This window comes from Phytophthora parasitica (genome assembly GCF_000247585.1).
Source record: "Phytophthora parasitica INRA-310 unplaced genomic scaffold supercont2.15, whole genome shotgun sequence".
Lineage (NCBI taxonomy): Eukaryota > Oomycota > Peronosporomycetes > Peronosporales > Peronosporaceae > Phytophthora > Phytophthora nicotianae.
The window spans coordinates 463,344-478,330 of NW_008649001.1; the positions used below are offsets into that span (position 1 = coordinate 463,344).

The 14,987-nt window shown below is 50.0% G+C and overlaps 7 protein-coding genes across 7 annotated transcripts; 4 read left to right on the forward strand and 3 right to left on the reverse strand.

The window, feature by feature from the left end:
* The first annotated feature begins 4 nt into the window (after nt 1-4).
* PPTG_08137 (40S ribosomal protein S29) lies at nt 5-811 on the forward strand. The gene is made up of 2 exons (XM_008903071.1): nt 5-481; nt 555-811. The coding sequence occupies exons 1-2, from the start codon at nt 272-274 to the stop codon at nt 561-563; spliced, it is 219 nt and encodes a 72-aa protein (XP_008901319.1). The 5' UTR covers nt 5-271; the 3' UTR covers nt 564-811.
* A 339-nt stretch (nt 812-1,150) lies between these two features.
* On the forward strand, nt 1,151-6,711 carry PPTG_08138 (hypothetical protein). Its single transcript, XM_008903072.1, has one exon. It carries the CDS (start codon nt 1,191-1,193, stop codon nt 6,567-6,569), a length of 5,379 nt encoding a protein of 1,792 aa, XP_008901320.1. The 5' UTR covers nt 1,151-1,190; the 3' UTR covers nt 6,570-6,711.
* Nucleotides 6,712-7,400: 689 nt separating this feature from the next.
* Nucleotides 7,401-10,154, reverse strand: PPTG_08140 (hypothetical protein). The gene has a single exon (XM_008903074.1). The coding sequence runs from the start codon at nt 10,105-10,107 to the stop codon at nt 9,823-9,825; it is 285 nt and encodes a 94-aa protein (XP_008901322.1). The 5' UTR covers nt 10,108-10,154; the 3' UTR covers nt 7,401-9,822.
* PPTG_08139 (hypothetical protein) lies at nt 7,606-9,810 on the forward strand. Its single transcript, XM_008903073.1, has one exon. It carries the CDS (start codon nt 7,778-7,780, stop codon nt 9,491-9,493), a length of 1,716 nt encoding a protein of 571 aa, XP_008901321.1. The 5' UTR covers nt 7,606-7,777; the 3' UTR covers nt 9,494-9,810.
* A 74-nt stretch (nt 10,155-10,228) lies between the features above and the next one.
* PPTG_08141 (hypothetical protein) lies at nt 10,229-11,087 on the forward strand (the record flags this gene model as incomplete). The annotated part of the gene is made up of 3 exons (XM_008903075.1): nt 10,229-10,570; nt 10,655-10,927; nt 10,992-11,087. The coding sequence occupies 3 exons, from the start codon at nt 10,229-10,231 to the stop codon at nt 11,085-11,087; spliced, it is 711 nt and encodes a 236-aa protein (XP_008901323.1).
* Nucleotides 11,088-11,334: 247 nt separating this feature from the next.
* PPTG_08142 (hypothetical protein) lies at nt 11,335-13,402 on the reverse strand (the record flags this gene model as incomplete). The annotated part of the gene is made up of 5 exons (XM_008903076.1): nt 11,335-11,859; nt 11,938-12,102; nt 12,178-12,354; nt 12,415-12,516; nt 12,587-13,402. The coding sequence occupies 5 exons, from the start codon at nt 13,400-13,402 to the stop codon at nt 11,335-11,337; spliced, it is 1,785 nt and encodes a 594-aa protein (XP_008901324.1).
* An 830-nt stretch (nt 13,403-14,232) lies between these two features.
* On the reverse strand, nt 14,233-14,693 carry PPTG_08143 (hypothetical protein; the record flags this gene model as incomplete). The annotated part of the gene is made up of 3 exons (XM_008903077.1): nt 14,233-14,376; nt 14,450-14,542; nt 14,610-14,693. The coding sequence occupies 3 exons, from the start codon at nt 14,691-14,693 to the stop codon at nt 14,233-14,235; spliced, it is 321 nt and encodes a 106-aa protein (XP_008901325.1).
* Between the last annotated feature and the right edge of the window lie 294 nt (nt 14,694-14,987).

A 14,987-nucleotide genomic window follows, 5' to 3' on the forward strand; every position in this document is an offset into this window, starting at 1 on the left:
CTACTGTCCAAAGCTATCCAAGAAGAAGGTAGGGCTTCCTCTAAATGATCACAGGGCTCAGTGAGGCAAGGCAGGGCAGACCGGCGGGAGACGGGGACTAGGGACGCGCGGCAGTGCAAAAGGAAAACCCGCAAAACAGGACACAGGGCTCACCGCAACAGCGCAACAATAGAACGCCGATTATTGACAGGCTTCCTAAATACCCACTGCAGCCTTACGCCCGACATCCTGCCTGCCAGCGCCTCTTTAGCCCCATTTGAACGGCCGATGAATGGATGCGGAGACTGACGCTGTTGCATTTGTGTGTCGCTGGCAGTCTGCAACCATGGCTAACCTCACGTACTCCCACCCCCGCAACTACGGCAAGGACTCGCGTCACTGCCGTGTGTGCAAGACCACCCGTGGTCTGATCCGCAAGTACCACCTGAACATGTGCCGTCGCTGCTTCCGCGAGCGCGCCACGGACATTGGCTTCGTCAAGGTAAATGACAGCCGTTATAATACTTTACAGGGCGATGAACAGGAGTCTTATCATGTCGGCTTATGTCTTGCAGTACCGGTAAATATGTTATTGGTCGGCCAACCGCTCGCTGGACGACGGGGAGACGCGCGCGTGATTAGTCGCGCTCGCTAACGCTGACGCCTGCGACTACGCGTGCGATGGAAAGAGGTTGTTTAGATACGCCGAAGGACACGTCATTTTAGTTCATTCTGAGGAGCTGAAGATATGGTGGAAAATGCTGCCGTCGAGGCTGCTTCGCTGTCATTCTTCGGGTAATCGAATGAAGCTAAATTGCAAAAGACTCCTCCCCACGTCAGAGTCTGCTTGTCGTCGCTTTTATCGTCTACGTTTGATCATGAACAGCTTTAATTTTCGCTTTACAGGTAAACACGTCAACATCCTTGTTGTTTTTCAGCATCCAGGACCAACGCTGTAGCCATTTCACTTCTCCAGCATTGTCTCGATCTGGTTTGATGATCTTCTCCTTCCTAATGCGGTTCAATAGTAATGTAGTAAGCTCAATACTCCTCTGCGAGCCAGAATCTCCGCAAATGGTCCTCGAACATTGACGTTGCTTTACAGTGTGCTGGATGCTCGGTTAGAGTGTGCGTTAGGAACGGATGATGTTCATCAAAACCTTTGAAAAGGCATACTCAGAAAAATATTCCTTGGATCCAAGACTAGACCTATGCGCACTTCTGGCGGCGCGGGTGCCTCTGTGAGGCGGCTCCGCGACGCCACGCCAGGTCCCTTGCATCCGCTAATCACCTTTCTATTGACTCTATTGCTTCTATGCTCGCTAGTTGCGGCGGAACCAGCTTCGCAAGCTGCTCACCAGCGTCGCGAATGGAGTCCGCAGATTCCGCTCGAGAGTCAAGTGACAGTAGGCACCGACGGCATTGCAACGTCGCGTGGAGCAGGACGCAGACGCAGTGACGGACTGTCCATCACGCGCAGCATACCCGTGGATACCGGTATCGCTCCTGACGCGGCAGTGGACAGCCAGGCCATTAAGTTCACACCTGCTCGAGTAGACCTTGGACGAGTGGAGACGTGCTCTCCACAACGATATTACGTCGGGGTGGAGAACCGAGGGCGAGTGTCAGTAAGACTTGACGGCGCAGACTTTACACACGAAGGTTTTTCACTAGCGACCGACGTTCGAGGCATTCGATTGGATCCTGGTGACAAATTCAACGTGCAGTTTGTATTTCTGCCCGACGAGGAGGAACCGAATGGAGTGGATGCTCATTTGAGAGTATTAACGACGTCGGGACTATTTTCTTTGCCTATTATCAGCTCGGAGGTGGTAACCAATCGCTATGGCGTTAGCGCTATTCGAACATCGGTTCCTGTCGGAGTCCGCTTTGAACAATCATTACAATTTATCAACCCTTCGAACTCTACAATTCGAATTACAGAGGTATACGCACTGGACAGCTTTGTTCATATTGAATTGCTTAACGCTAGTAAATGGATTGGGCCCCGATGGCCACGAGAAGGTGATGACAAACAGAAGCAAGAGGTTCCAGGCGAATACGATCCTCAATTCGACTATACAAGACGAGCGGACCGTGGCGCTTGGGATATGCCCGCAGGAACGACGAGCCCGTTGATTAAAGTGTCATTGCAAAAGAACACACCTGTGGGTGAGTTCTTTACGTTTATTCACATTACCGCTGACAAGCGGCGCTTGCTGATGATTCCAGTGCGTATCACGGTGCTGAAGCCAGGAATCCATATTGAACCAGACGAACTGGATCTGGGAGTGCTGACCGACCTTAACGACGATGCGCATCGTCGAATTATGTTCACTTTGTACAATGCCGGCGTGAATCCTATTGAAATATTGGAGTTAAAAGTCTTAGAGAGTAACTTGATCGTCTCGGCGGAGCTATGGGGCGCATCTTCTGTAATTCCTCCGCGAACTGAGATATTTAATGCGCTTGCTATCCAGATTCGAGTAGACAAAGAAACCACAGGTAATTGTTTTGCGTCGTTGATGCTGACGACAAACGCGTCGAGTTCGGAGCTGGGACAACAGAGATTGAAATTGTATGGACGAGTGGCGCATGGAAACGTGGCTTTTCAACTCAACGAGACCCGATTTGGAGTCACCGTGCCTGTAGATAATGTATTACGTGGAGAGAATAATGGTGATGGTTTCAATAGCACCGTAAATGAAACTTGTGGTGATCGACTTACAGAAGATCACGAGGTATCGGCTACCAAGCTGGTATCAAGTATTGGCAGAAAATCCGTGAAGGGGATAATGGCTGGAACAACTGCATATCGAAAACTTCAGTTGTGGAACAGATTCGATTGCCCCGTGGAGCTACAGCGCGTATGGGTGGACTCTGCATTTCCAGATCAAAGCGAGGTGTCAGTGTACAGGTTTAAGCAGGGGGTAGTACCTGCTGGATCTGCTTGGCCGGAGATTTCTCTCCAGATCACGCCACAGCTGGAAAGTAACCCAGAGTTTTTTGTAGCGCGATTTCTCTCTTTAATGGTGGAGACGAATGTTTCTCGTCATCGTATCCAGATAAGTGTATACCACGGATTCCTGAACATGAACTCGACCAGGGGGCTTCAAAATTATTCCGTTTCAGGCTACTATAATGTAAATTCATCACAGTCGTGCTTGGAAGTACCGAAAGGAGGTCTTGTGACGGGGTTACCTCCTCGTATCGAGGGTGGAGAAGCAACAACGAACACGCACGCCGTTCAAATATGCCGGTCGCTGCTGTTCGACTTTGAAAAGGTGGCGTCTCACCGATCTCGTACCGAGGTGGTGACAATGACGAATGAAAATCCTGTGCCAGTAGCGTTGAAAATCTCGAATGTGTCTGCAAGTGGCATCGTTGGCATATCCATTAAAGCGGATATTACTCTGGTTCATCCTGGTTTCGTCAGTGGGAGTTCGCGCTATTGGAATAATGTTTTAGGATACAATTCAACTAGCAATGGCATAAAAAGTGTCGAGGCTGGCGATAGTTTTATTCTCCTGCCCGGTTATCAAGTGGAATTTAGCGTGAATATTACGGCGAAGGATAGACTGGGGGATCTTACCGTTCCAGTCATGACAGTGGAGACGCCCAGTGAGATATTCCATATCTACGTGAGACTTCGCAGTGTGCAAGGCACGGTCGAGCCAGTCACACCAGCGATCGTTTTGCCGTCGATGTTTCCAGGGCGTACTGAGATTATTCATCTACAATATCGCAACACCTTTGAGCACACAGTGACACCATTGATGGCTACAGTCAGCAGTTCAAACCTGAAGATCTTGTCGATAAGGGATGAAATAGCACCCAGACAAGTTGAAAGCGTGTTGGATCTGCTTTTCTCCCCAGCGGAGAGCTCGAAATGCTCTGATGCAGTGTTCCTCGCGGACTGCTTGATGTCTCTACCGGATACTGAGGACGAGCAAACATGCAAGCAGCTTTCGAACTATGGAGAGTTTGTGGATAAATATGACTTGGATGCACTGCGGCGTCGCGATGCGTTTTGGAGGAAAACGCAAGAATCCGATCTCCAGTCAGCAGTGGAAGTCCAGGTACATTTACAGACTGATATCATTGAAGATGTAGCGGAAGTCACGATCAAGGCGTTCCTTGAACGCCCTCTGGTTACTGCGGCGAGCAACGACGCATCGAACGTGATTAAGAGGACGGAGTTTGAGTTGACAGAGCTTCTTGACTGCAGCCATGTTTTCATCAATGTGCGCAATCCAAGCAACATCTCAATTCAGATGGAATTGGCGATCGCTGAAGAAGATTACGAATTGTTTTATCCCTGCACCGCAGAGTGGAATGGCGATTATGGATTGGATGGTAGCAAGAACGGAGACACAGGAGATGATCCAGAAGATATTTCGTCATTGTGCTTGGCTGAGTGGAAAGCAGTGACTATGGATGCTGTAGAGTTACTGCGGGATGAGCACGTGGACATTGATATGCCCCCATTTTACTTTCAGAGGAAGATCATACAAGTCCCAGCAGGAGAAGAAGCGCAGCTTGGACCCATCTACTATCTCCCTTCTAGAGTCCATGAAGTGGCTACGACAGTGTTTGTGCGGAATGATCTCACTCACATTGAACCAGTGCAACTACGTGCGCGCAGTGGGAAAGGAACTCTCGATTTATTGGTGGATCCACCTGCTGACTCCGCGAAGACTCGCTTCGAACCGAATGAGCGTATCGAAGAAAACATTGCACAGGATTATTCACAACTCAGACACGATGGCACTCTACACTTTGCCCTGACTAATGACGATACGTTGACTGATTACACTCAAGGCGCTGATATCCTCCTTTCAAACACAGGATCATTTGGCTTAGTCATCCATAGTATGAACGTGGAATCTCCATCGACGATGCAGCCCTGGACTTCGGATGCAGAGTCACTAACAAGTGACTTTGTGGTGACGTTGGAGGAATTCACGGGGGAGGATGGAGAAAATGGCCAAGTAACGCTTCAACCTGGAACGTCTGCACGCTTTCGTGTATCTTTCTGCGCTACTTGTTATGCTGCCAGTGTGACAAGCTGGCTGGTCATCGATACCAGTGACGGAATCAAGCGCATTCACCTTCAAGGCGCAATTACAACGGATGCTGCTTTCTCGTGCTTGCGCTCTCGAATGGCTCCTCTATTACGGCATGCATTCCACTTCGCGTGGATGATTGCAGCAGCGGTGACCGTAATTTCTGCACTTTATGCCACGGTGTTGTTGGCGTATGACGCATGGAGTCAAAATGCTGTACCCGAGCTTCAAGCGCTCACGCTCGCAGCTAAAATTGACAGTACCAGCACGAATACGACACTACTTGACACAACCGATAGCAGAACTGCGAATAGGGAGGATGAAAACAAGGCATCACCGCACAATTTAACGTCGATCAATCGTCTCCTGGAAGATATGGAGCAAGCAGCATTCGCTTTATCAACTCGCGTAGGGACACCTGCGGTTTTTCAACTGTTGGAACAGCGCCGCAAAGGATTATCTTCAAGTGTTCGTTGCAGTCCACCTTCTGGAAATGCCAAAGTTGATAAAGGTGAAACAACTACTGCAACTCTGAATACGAAGTCGAGTTCGTGTGAAAACGAAGCCACTTCGCCTTCAGTTGAAGTCGAGAGAGAGCCACCGTCTGATGTGGCATCTACAACAGCAGAAGCAACTGTGAACGATGCTGGCAGCGAAGACACGTGTGCGTCGCTATTACCAACAAATGCAGCACAAAATGCGTCCAGTGTTATCAAACTTCTTGAAGACAACGGTGACCGTAAACGCAGTGACTTGTCATCGGATGAGAGCAGCTCCGAGTCTCCTGCGCCATCCTCCCACTCGAGTATCGTTCAACCTGATGCCGAAGAGTCTGGTCATGGTGCTGACTTCCCACAATTATCGTTTGATTCCCTCGAAGATCAACAAAAAACTGGTGCGGGACCTGCATCTATTGATACAAATTTGCCAAAGAAAGCGGACGGGACATTTGAGCCTTTCAAGTCATTGTCAACTCGGTGGCGTTCCGAAGATTGGCAGGACAAGTTAAACAAACCGACGCCTTCGTTGTCTGGAGATTTCTCGGACTGGAATGGCACTTTGTCTCTCAACACATTGGGGAACAGTTTATTGGACACAACAGCCAGTGGCATCCAACGCAACGAGACCGTTTGTTCAGGTAACCGCAGTGAATCAAGCAGCTTTATCAGTGGCAAGGCTCCGCGGCTGTACCTCAATGAGTTTGCAGCTTTTGCGGCTCCTTCATTGTCAACCGGAACGACACCCAAAGCGACCTCTAAAAAGGCTCCCCCAGGCTTTACCACCGCAGATGCCAAACCGCTGGAGGCACGCGCAGCGTTTGAGCGACTTCGAAACAGTGGCGGGTCAGTTCCGACCGTCAGTAACTGCAGCGATTCCTTTGGTGGCAACTCCGTGTTTGCCAGCAAGTTGCCACTTTTCGGTCCGGCCTTGCCTTCGACAAACGATGACCGTGTCATGTTGGGCACGGTCGGCCGCATCGGCAGTGGAAGGTCGAAGGTACTTCGCAGTCAAGACTCCGGATGAGTCACCTCTGGTAGAAGTTGTTGCCACGGTTTGCACACGAAATTCCGGTGTTCTTCCAGACTGGACTAAAGTTTTTTTTTTTTTTTTTCAAAAATGACACTTCGAGTTGCCAAAGTCGATCTCTTTGCTTTTTTAGACCCGCATATTCAAGAAGTACGAAGGTATTTTGTCATGGTATAGATTTTTTTTTAACTGTACAATCTGCATTTTGCTAACATCGAGCTCGTCTGAGTTCAGTGTTCGACGTCACGCGGAACTTGTCGGCTCGTGAAGAGACACGATCTTTTCAGATCTCATGAGTCGATGATGCGACTTTCGTTGTGGTGACTGGCGTGGTCGGTATCGCACTCGTTCGTTTGCCAGCGAAAACACTTGGCCACGGCAGCGGCTGAATAAAGTCCACAACGTTCGGATCGTGCGCCACAGCAACGCATGGAGTGCAAGAAGAGAGTCGCGTTAGTCGCGCCTGCCCTCTGGCAGGATGACCACGCTTGTCGGCTTACTTGGCACTGGATAAGGCTCTTGGCGAGCTGCAGCGCGTCGTCATATGATCTTGCTCTAATTTACGGCGTGCAATGCTGGGCGAGAACTTTGCTCCGCCAGAGGCTTTCGACACCTGGCTGTCAATCGGATGAGCGACGCAACGGCGCACTGCAACGGTGATGCCTTCTTTGGAAGCAGGTGAAGGGGAGCACTTGGGCACTTGCCGTTGACACTTGGTTTCAGTATTGGACGTTTATGATGCCTGACAAAGTCTGCTAAACCTGATAATATCAATACCACAAGCCACTGCAAAATGACCCATAAATATTTAATTTCAAAGTGTTTCACTTGGTAGTTTGAATTATATTTGTGAAAACCTACAAATGAAACTGGATACCATGTATCACAGAGCCTCTATAAGCTGCAAACCGTTGACTGCTGCACCGTACCTTCGACTGACTTCATCAACTGTAGCGACGGCAAATCAATAAAAACGGATGACAAGTTGCCGGCTGTTGTTCCCACCTCTCCCTCTTGCAAGAGTTTTTTGTATCGGACCAGCCCGTCCATTCGCGATGGTTGAATTGTCCGTCATTTGCATTTCCCACTCCCGTTTTTTTCGGTGCCAGAATTCTCGCAGGAAGCGAGTGAAAAAAGCATAAAGCTGATCGCAGCTTACATTACACTGGCGCACACCCAGATTTGCAGGCGTTAATCACGGCAGGATGATGCGGGCGGTGCTCTTCGCCGCCGCCCACCTGCTAGCAGTAGTCGCTGGCGGTGGCAGCAGCAACCAGGACGTCGAGGTGCATATCATGTCATTCAATATCCGCACATCGCTGGCCTCGACCGACGCGGGGTCGACATGCAGCAACTGGGACGGGATCCGCAAGGACAACGTCATCAACAACATCAAGACCGTAGCAGCCGATTTTGTCGGGACACAGGAGACTTCAGACGCCCAGAAAACCTACTTGGACGCACAATTAGCAGGAACCTACTCCGTCATCGGAGAGAGCACGGGCTCCCTCAACGGAAACGCCAACGAATGGGACGCCATGTACTACCGCTCCGACACTTGGTCACTGCTCACAAACGGCATGTTCTGGCTCGGCCCGGACCCGGCCACCATGTCGGCTGCGTGGGGCATGACTTACTACCGTACTTGCGTCTGGGGTCGCTTCCAGCACATTAAGACAAAGGCGTCAATCTGTGTGCTCAACACGCACTACGAGACTCCAGGTAACGACGAAGCTCAAGAGAACGGCTCAAATATCATCCTGGAGCAAATCAAGGCAGTCTGTGACGCTGGCGACAACCTGATCGTGCTAATGGGCGATTTCAACGCGCTAAAGAGCTATTCTGCCATGCAAATTCTGTTTGCAAACAACATGGAGGACCCCTCAGATGACCCCACGTTTTGCGGTGACATGCTGTCGTCCACCTGTTCTGTCAAGTATGACTTCACGCTGTTCCGCGCTCAGAGCGATGATGCCTGCCACCTCAAGTCGGAGATTTCGCGTATCGATTACGATGGCTGCTACTCGTCCGACCACGCTGGACTTATTGGCAGCTTCTGTCTCCAGGGCTCTTGTTGTTCGAATAGTTCGTCAGGATCAGGTTCAGACGGCTCTTATACGGAGCAAGGCAGCATTGCGGGTGAAAGTGATATCCTGGGATCAGTACAGGCCAGTGATCTATCCGGTGCCGGCAACAGTAAACCCACAACGAAGACCAACTCGGACTCCACGAGCTCTTCAGATGCTGCCCAGACAATCTCCACCTCTTCTGGAGGAGGTGGTGGCGCCTCGACCACAGTTGGTATCATCTTAGGATCGCTCGGTGTCTGCGGCCTGGTCGCTCTTGTGGTCGTTCGACGAAAGAAAACTCTCGAACAGAGGGCTCATTTCGAGAAATCTTACGATCCAGATGCCAGTGGCTATTTCCCAGGCTCTACAGCAGCGAGGGCAGTGTCCGATATGTCGGCATTATCTCCTCTTCCCGAGGTAGACGAAGAGCGGGTGTCGAACTCGCCCATCCCGGAGCTTGTAGCGGTACCTCGAGACACTCGCATCTCGACATCTTCGTCGATTTCAGTCTCTGACTCGGAGGTGGCACGACATGATGATCGAAGTTCCGAGCTCCCGCGTGCCAGCAGTGCCCACAGTCACAGCTCAAGTCGACGATCGTCCACTGCAGTTATGGGTCAGGATATGTCGGAATTCTCCGCAGCGTACAGCAACTCCGTCCTCGAGAGTGAAAGTGACTTCAATACGTCTGTCATTAGTTATGGCAACTCGTCCATCTCGAGTTACAGCTACGCAGAGTCGTACGGCAACTCGTCTATTGCTATGAGCAAGGTCAACTTCAGCGAGATTTTCTCGCGTGATTCGGATATGAGCGAGATCTCCAAGTCCCAGGCAGATTTCGCCAAGCTTTAAGTCGACAGTGCAGTGTTCTTCGTCCGTGCGTCCAGTTGTCAGTGCCGTTATGACTACAGAAGCCTCCGCACATCACACACGACCGCCACATCGACTTGGCGATACTCCCGCGAGACCAGCACACTTAGTTTGCTAGCTTCCACTGTTTATTGCGCGGGTTTACACCGTTTTGTCATTGCCATTCACGAAATTCTAGTGAACCATTTCCTCATCATTTTCATCTGGCAATTGCCACGGAAGAATTGTTGCCACGTGGCCAATTACGAAATGAAAAACTTTCTCTACAAAACGTTATACTGGATCATGGCGAATCAACGGTAGCCTAACTTTTAGACTGTTCTCTCCTTTAGCCGCATCCTCTTCTCCTCGAGTTGCTTATCCACCACGCTGAGCTCTCGTTCCAGTCGCGACTTTTGCTGCATGAGCCACTGCAGATGTGACTCCATTTCCTGCTTCTTCCCGACACGCGTGTCCTTGATAGCCTGCTGCACACGCTCGCGTTTGCTGTCAGATTTCTGGATACGGTTGAACGCGCGTTCCACCAGCTTGGACGCCTCCTCCAGCTCCGACTCGGCCTCCACAGCGGCGCGCGAGCTGAAGCAGTTCAAGCTCATGATTTTCGTCGGACTGAATGGAAAACCAAAATAATGAATTAGAGAGCTGAAAACCTTTATAAATCTATCTTTAGCACATTGTTGAAGTTTTTCGCGTCTTTTCGCATTCATTTCAGTCACGATGGCAACGGAATTGCCCCAGGACTACCAGTACGCGAGCGAATCGCTAGACCAGTTTGCAACATATGAGGATTACTTGGACTCCCAGTTGAGTGAGACCGACCTGTTCTATCTCGAGGACGAGGAGCTTGCTCGACAGCTTGTGGAGTTGGGTTATCGAGGAAGTGGCGAGACTCTCCGGAGAGACGATTTCGAGGCGAGGAAGAAGGCCGAACGAGAGCGCAATGCACACAAAACGAGTGCTCCCAAGCCGCTGGCGAGTGCTGGCAAAGATCTGTCGCAGTACCCGTTCCTGGCAGCTTTGGCCAGTCGAGAAGATCTTGTTCGCAATGGCAAACTGACGGTAATATCGATTATTCTTTCTTAGGTTTCAGTGTGTGCCAGTCTGCTTTTTACCGTTTTCGAGTTCTCTGGTAAATATTTTCAGTGTATAATTTTCATTCGAGACAAGAATGCCAAGGGCCAGGAGATCAGTGGATACATCGACTATGCGCTGCGTCTGAAGAACGAGCCGTTCGAGCCATACTTTGAACGTAAGAAGAAGCTACTGCCAAAATCCTCGGATCTGAGTTACTACAATTGGGAGACGCAAACATCCACTTCCAACTCGACACCAAACTTTCAAGTGATCGCCGATAGCGAGACCGGCCTGCTATTCAAGAACAAGCGCGACAGGAAGGTCGTTAATGTTGATCCAAAAGTAAGCAAGGTTACATGTTTTTCTTTGGAAAAAAAATTGAATTCTAACAGTAAAACTTCTGCAGGCGAATCCAGGTGACAACTCGACACGAACGGAAATCAAGACAAAAGAGTATCTACAAGTGGTACTGTATGACCACATGACTCGCCGCAAGACCTAAGCGAAATCTTCGTTTACATACTACTGCTGTAGTAGTACTAGTACTACGAATTACTACATAGTAGCACTTATTGACGTTGAAATGGTTGGATATTTTAATATCGTAGTCTCTATTGCACAGTTCGATACTTGGTCAAAACCTCACGAGGAGTCAACGATATTAAAATGGAGAAGGCTGCATCAGCTTCTTCAGTCTCTCAACAGTTATCCATTGAGATACACTTGTGACTACGTTTACTACTTGGCAATTACGCGATGGTCCCAATAGTGCGCTCCAGCAGGAGTCGATACCCGTTCTGCAAGAGGAACTGTTGAAATGGTCCGGCTTCGATGGCTTTGAAAAGTTTCCGCTGAACAGGAACGATAACATCAGTGCGCGGGTATTCGTCGAACCCGTCGCTGTTCATGCTCACGCTAAGGCGACGATTGCTCTGTTCTGTCTGGAAAGATTGCCGAAGCTGGTTTAAGTCGTCAGCGTGTACGATGTTCAGCAGCTGGATTGCACGGATGATATCCTTTAAGTGATCCCATTCGTCTTGCGGTGTACGTCGATTTGCCATCCCTGCACTGGTTACAAGCCCATTCTCGCGAGCAAGACAGCTTCGGCGGAACAGTTCACACTCGATCCATGTGTCCAGTAAACTCTGGAACTGAGTAGTAAACACAAAGTCACGGAACAGCTTCAGCGTGTCTTCTCGAGAGAGCACACGCTCAAGCAAAGACGGTTCTGCTGCTGAAGGTACATAAGACTCCTGTTCGCTTCGGTTTACAGCCTGTACCCGCCACATCAATCGATATCTCCACGTTAGCTAAACTGATCACGATTCCAACTCAAGCTGATAAGCACTTACGTCTTCTGTGATCCAGATTTCGGCTTCATATAAGCGATGATTTTCCGAGCATAGGCCAATCTGGACATGTAGCGCGTGAATCCACGCCACCATTTCGTCCTTGCTGCTAGCACACAGCTCGTAATCCCGCCGAGGAGTCTTGAGTTGAAAAGAAAACGGTACGCGCTGTGTATCGGAGTATGTCATAATGTGATTAGAATGAACACCATTCCCACCATACTAAATGCAGTCAGCACGTACCACTTCTGGCTTCGCCTTAGCGAGGACAGCACCGAGCAGACTAATTGATGTGACGTCCTGCTGATTCACGTTCGACTTGCAGTACAGCAGTTGGTCTCCTTTGATGATAAACCACCGCTTTCTCCACAATGTCGGATCCCTGGAGCTCGCCTTCTGAAGGTAGCCTGAATATACACCCTGCAAAAATAATTATTCAGTGCCAATAATTTCAGAAATGACGGTAATCGTGAAGTGTACCTTTCCTAATAACACTGGGAAGTTAATAGACTGCGTCTCCGACGGCTGACGTCGAGGTGGCGCAGTATTTTCACTAATATCCAAGTGAGATCCTTGCACGTCCTAGTTGACACAATTATTAAATAATTTATCAGTAAAAAAAAATACAATAAAATCTCAACTGTCTCCTTACCTTGAGCACAAACTTGACCGGTGGTCTTGAGCGATGTTTGGGTTTGGCTCGTGTGGTGCCTCCGATCGTGTCATCCGCCTCCACTGTCTGCACTGGTCGAGCTCGGTTCAGCCTCTCCACAAGCGGTAGAATGAGCTCTTCATCTCTCAATGTCCTCGCCGACAGTGAGCCGGCATTATCAGTCGGAAATACCACGACGATGGCGTAATTATTAAAGTCCTGTACCGGGATCTTGATCTTGGCCGCCATAGATTGCCTCACCTCGAGTACAGTGGTGGTGCTCAGCAGTTTAAACACCGTAGAGGACGTGAAACTTTTGTTTTCGAAGTAAATCCGAGCGAAACCTGTGCGTTCCTCGCCCGGAGTCCCCTTGGCGGCTCGCATCATGGCTGCGGCACTGGTAGAGTTACCTAAGCTACGCTTACGCTCCATAGCGGCCTGCATCATACTAGCTGAGCTGTTGAAGCGTCTCATGGGCACAGAAGCAGATAGACTGTCATTGCTACGGGATCGTGACGCCAACGCCAAGACATTGGACGCCGACTGTACAGTCTGTACTCGTGGGGACGTGATAACACGCTCTTCCTCGTCGATGGAGAGCGGAGCTGGAGGCGGAGGCGCTTTCATCTCTTCTTCCAGACTGCGGTACCGTGTACCGTCGCCTGAGTCGAAGTAGCTGCTGCTGGAGATGGTAGCAGTAGTCATGCGGGTCAGACGCTTGTCGAATGGGTCGACGTCTCGAGGACTTGTGTCGGGCTCGGAGAAATGAGCCTTAGGCTTCTCCTCCAGCTCCCGCAAAGACTCGGGAGACTCCATCGCTTACGACCGGTGGACGCGGGGGAAGCGAAGTGGTAGACACGTTCGCGCCGTCGTCTCCTCGGCGTTTCCTTCTTGGTCGTCGTCACGCAACTAGAGAGTGCTAGGGGCAAGTTGATACGTGATTGGAAGAAATTGAAAAAATAGAAGATGCGGATTGGATGAAACAAAACTTGTCAATTACCACATTGCTAAAATGGGTACTTGCTGTTCATTGCGTTCTTCTTGCAGCTCTGTTGGCATTAACTTGGCAGCAACCTGCTACATATCACTGCATTGCTGGATCTAAACGTTGCGAATTTGCATTGTTGTTTTTATACTGAGCTGACATGCGTGGTAAAAATGCACGAGCGATACCAGTCGGAAACAGTGCAAGTTGCGGTAGACATGCACGCCTAATGAACTGCACTTGTTGTTTGCTGGTCCCAACCATTCTCTCGGCTCTTTGGCGTTGGTACCTGTGGTCGCTGGCAAGCTTGTAAAGATCCTAAGATCTCTGCACCGGATTTATGTTGTAAAACACTTGTGTGTCGAAATCCGGAACAAGAAGCTGTGGATCCCCAGCGTGGCGTCTGGTAAAGAATTCTTCTATAGATCGCCCAACGCATTCGTTGGCAATAGTTTCATGGCATGGTGGAGAACTGCTTCCTATAAGGCAGCTCTCAATTTGATACTTCGGCTAAGGCATTGCAACAAATAGTCAAAGATACGAATACTTGTCATTATACTGTTGAATCAGATGCAGCCGACATCTTGGCCCTCTTCTCCACCACTCCACACCACTAGCCGATTGCCGATTTATTTATCAATGAACACGTCCTCCACATTCCTTACAGCAGGAAAATATCGTCCTCAGGGTGTTTGTAGATAGTCGTTCGTTTGCCAGGCACATCCAGCACCTCGTTGATCTGTTCCGTGCACCGCTTGTGCGCCTCGCTCGACGTCCACGCTTGGTAGTCCTTTATCGAGCGCCACTGTAGTCGTAGCAACAACCGTTTACATCAACATTCCCTCCCACACACAAAACACTCTATCCGTCGCCCTCACCTCCGAAAGCATCACGTATTTATGGTGGTCGTTCACGTCGCGCAGCGTCTCCAGCGAGAGCAGACCAGGTTGCGACCGCACGACCTTCTGCACCTGTAGCACGCAACACACCACCGTCAGTACGTCACAACAGAATAAAACTTTCGATCGCGGATCTTACGTTCTCCATGAGACGGACGACAGTGGGCTCGAAGCCGCGGCTCATGATGCGCTCGCTCAACACTCGCACGGGCTTGGTTAGCATGGCGGACGTCTCAGTATCTCTTGCTCTTCGTCGTTCCGGCGCTGCTGCCAAAGTCTCCTGTTGGGTTGTGGTGCCTCCACTTCACTGCAACTCGACTTGCGTTTTTCCGCCCCACGTGAAGTTTCGAAAAGACCTTGTGACAAGCACTCACCAGCTTGTTCGCATAGTGAAACCAAGATGCGGTGGAAATGGGATCTGTTTGCGCATTTTCAAAGCCACAATTGTAGTCATGTGCTAACTGAAAAGCTGAAGCACGAACAAGTTGAAGCGAACAGGTGGGGAACAGGCCCAGCC

Bases quoted from the DNA above. Each gene is read 5' to 3' on its own strand.
- PPTG_08137 (XM_008903071.1), top strand. From the start codon at position 272: ATGGATGCGGAGACTGACGCTGTTGCATTTGTGTGTCGCTGGCAGTCT.
- PPTG_08138 (XM_008903072.1), top strand. From the start codon at position 1,191: ATGCGCACTTCTGGCGGCGCGGGTGCCTCTGTGAGGCGGCTCCGCGAC.
- PPTG_08139 (XM_008903073.1), top strand. From the start codon at position 7,778: ATGATGCGGGCGGTGCTCTTCGCCGCCGCCCACCTGCTAGCAGTAGTC.
- PPTG_08140 (XM_008903074.1), bottom strand. From the start codon at position 10,107: ATGAGCTTGAACTGCTTCAGCTCGCGCGCCGCTGTGGAGGCCGAGTCG.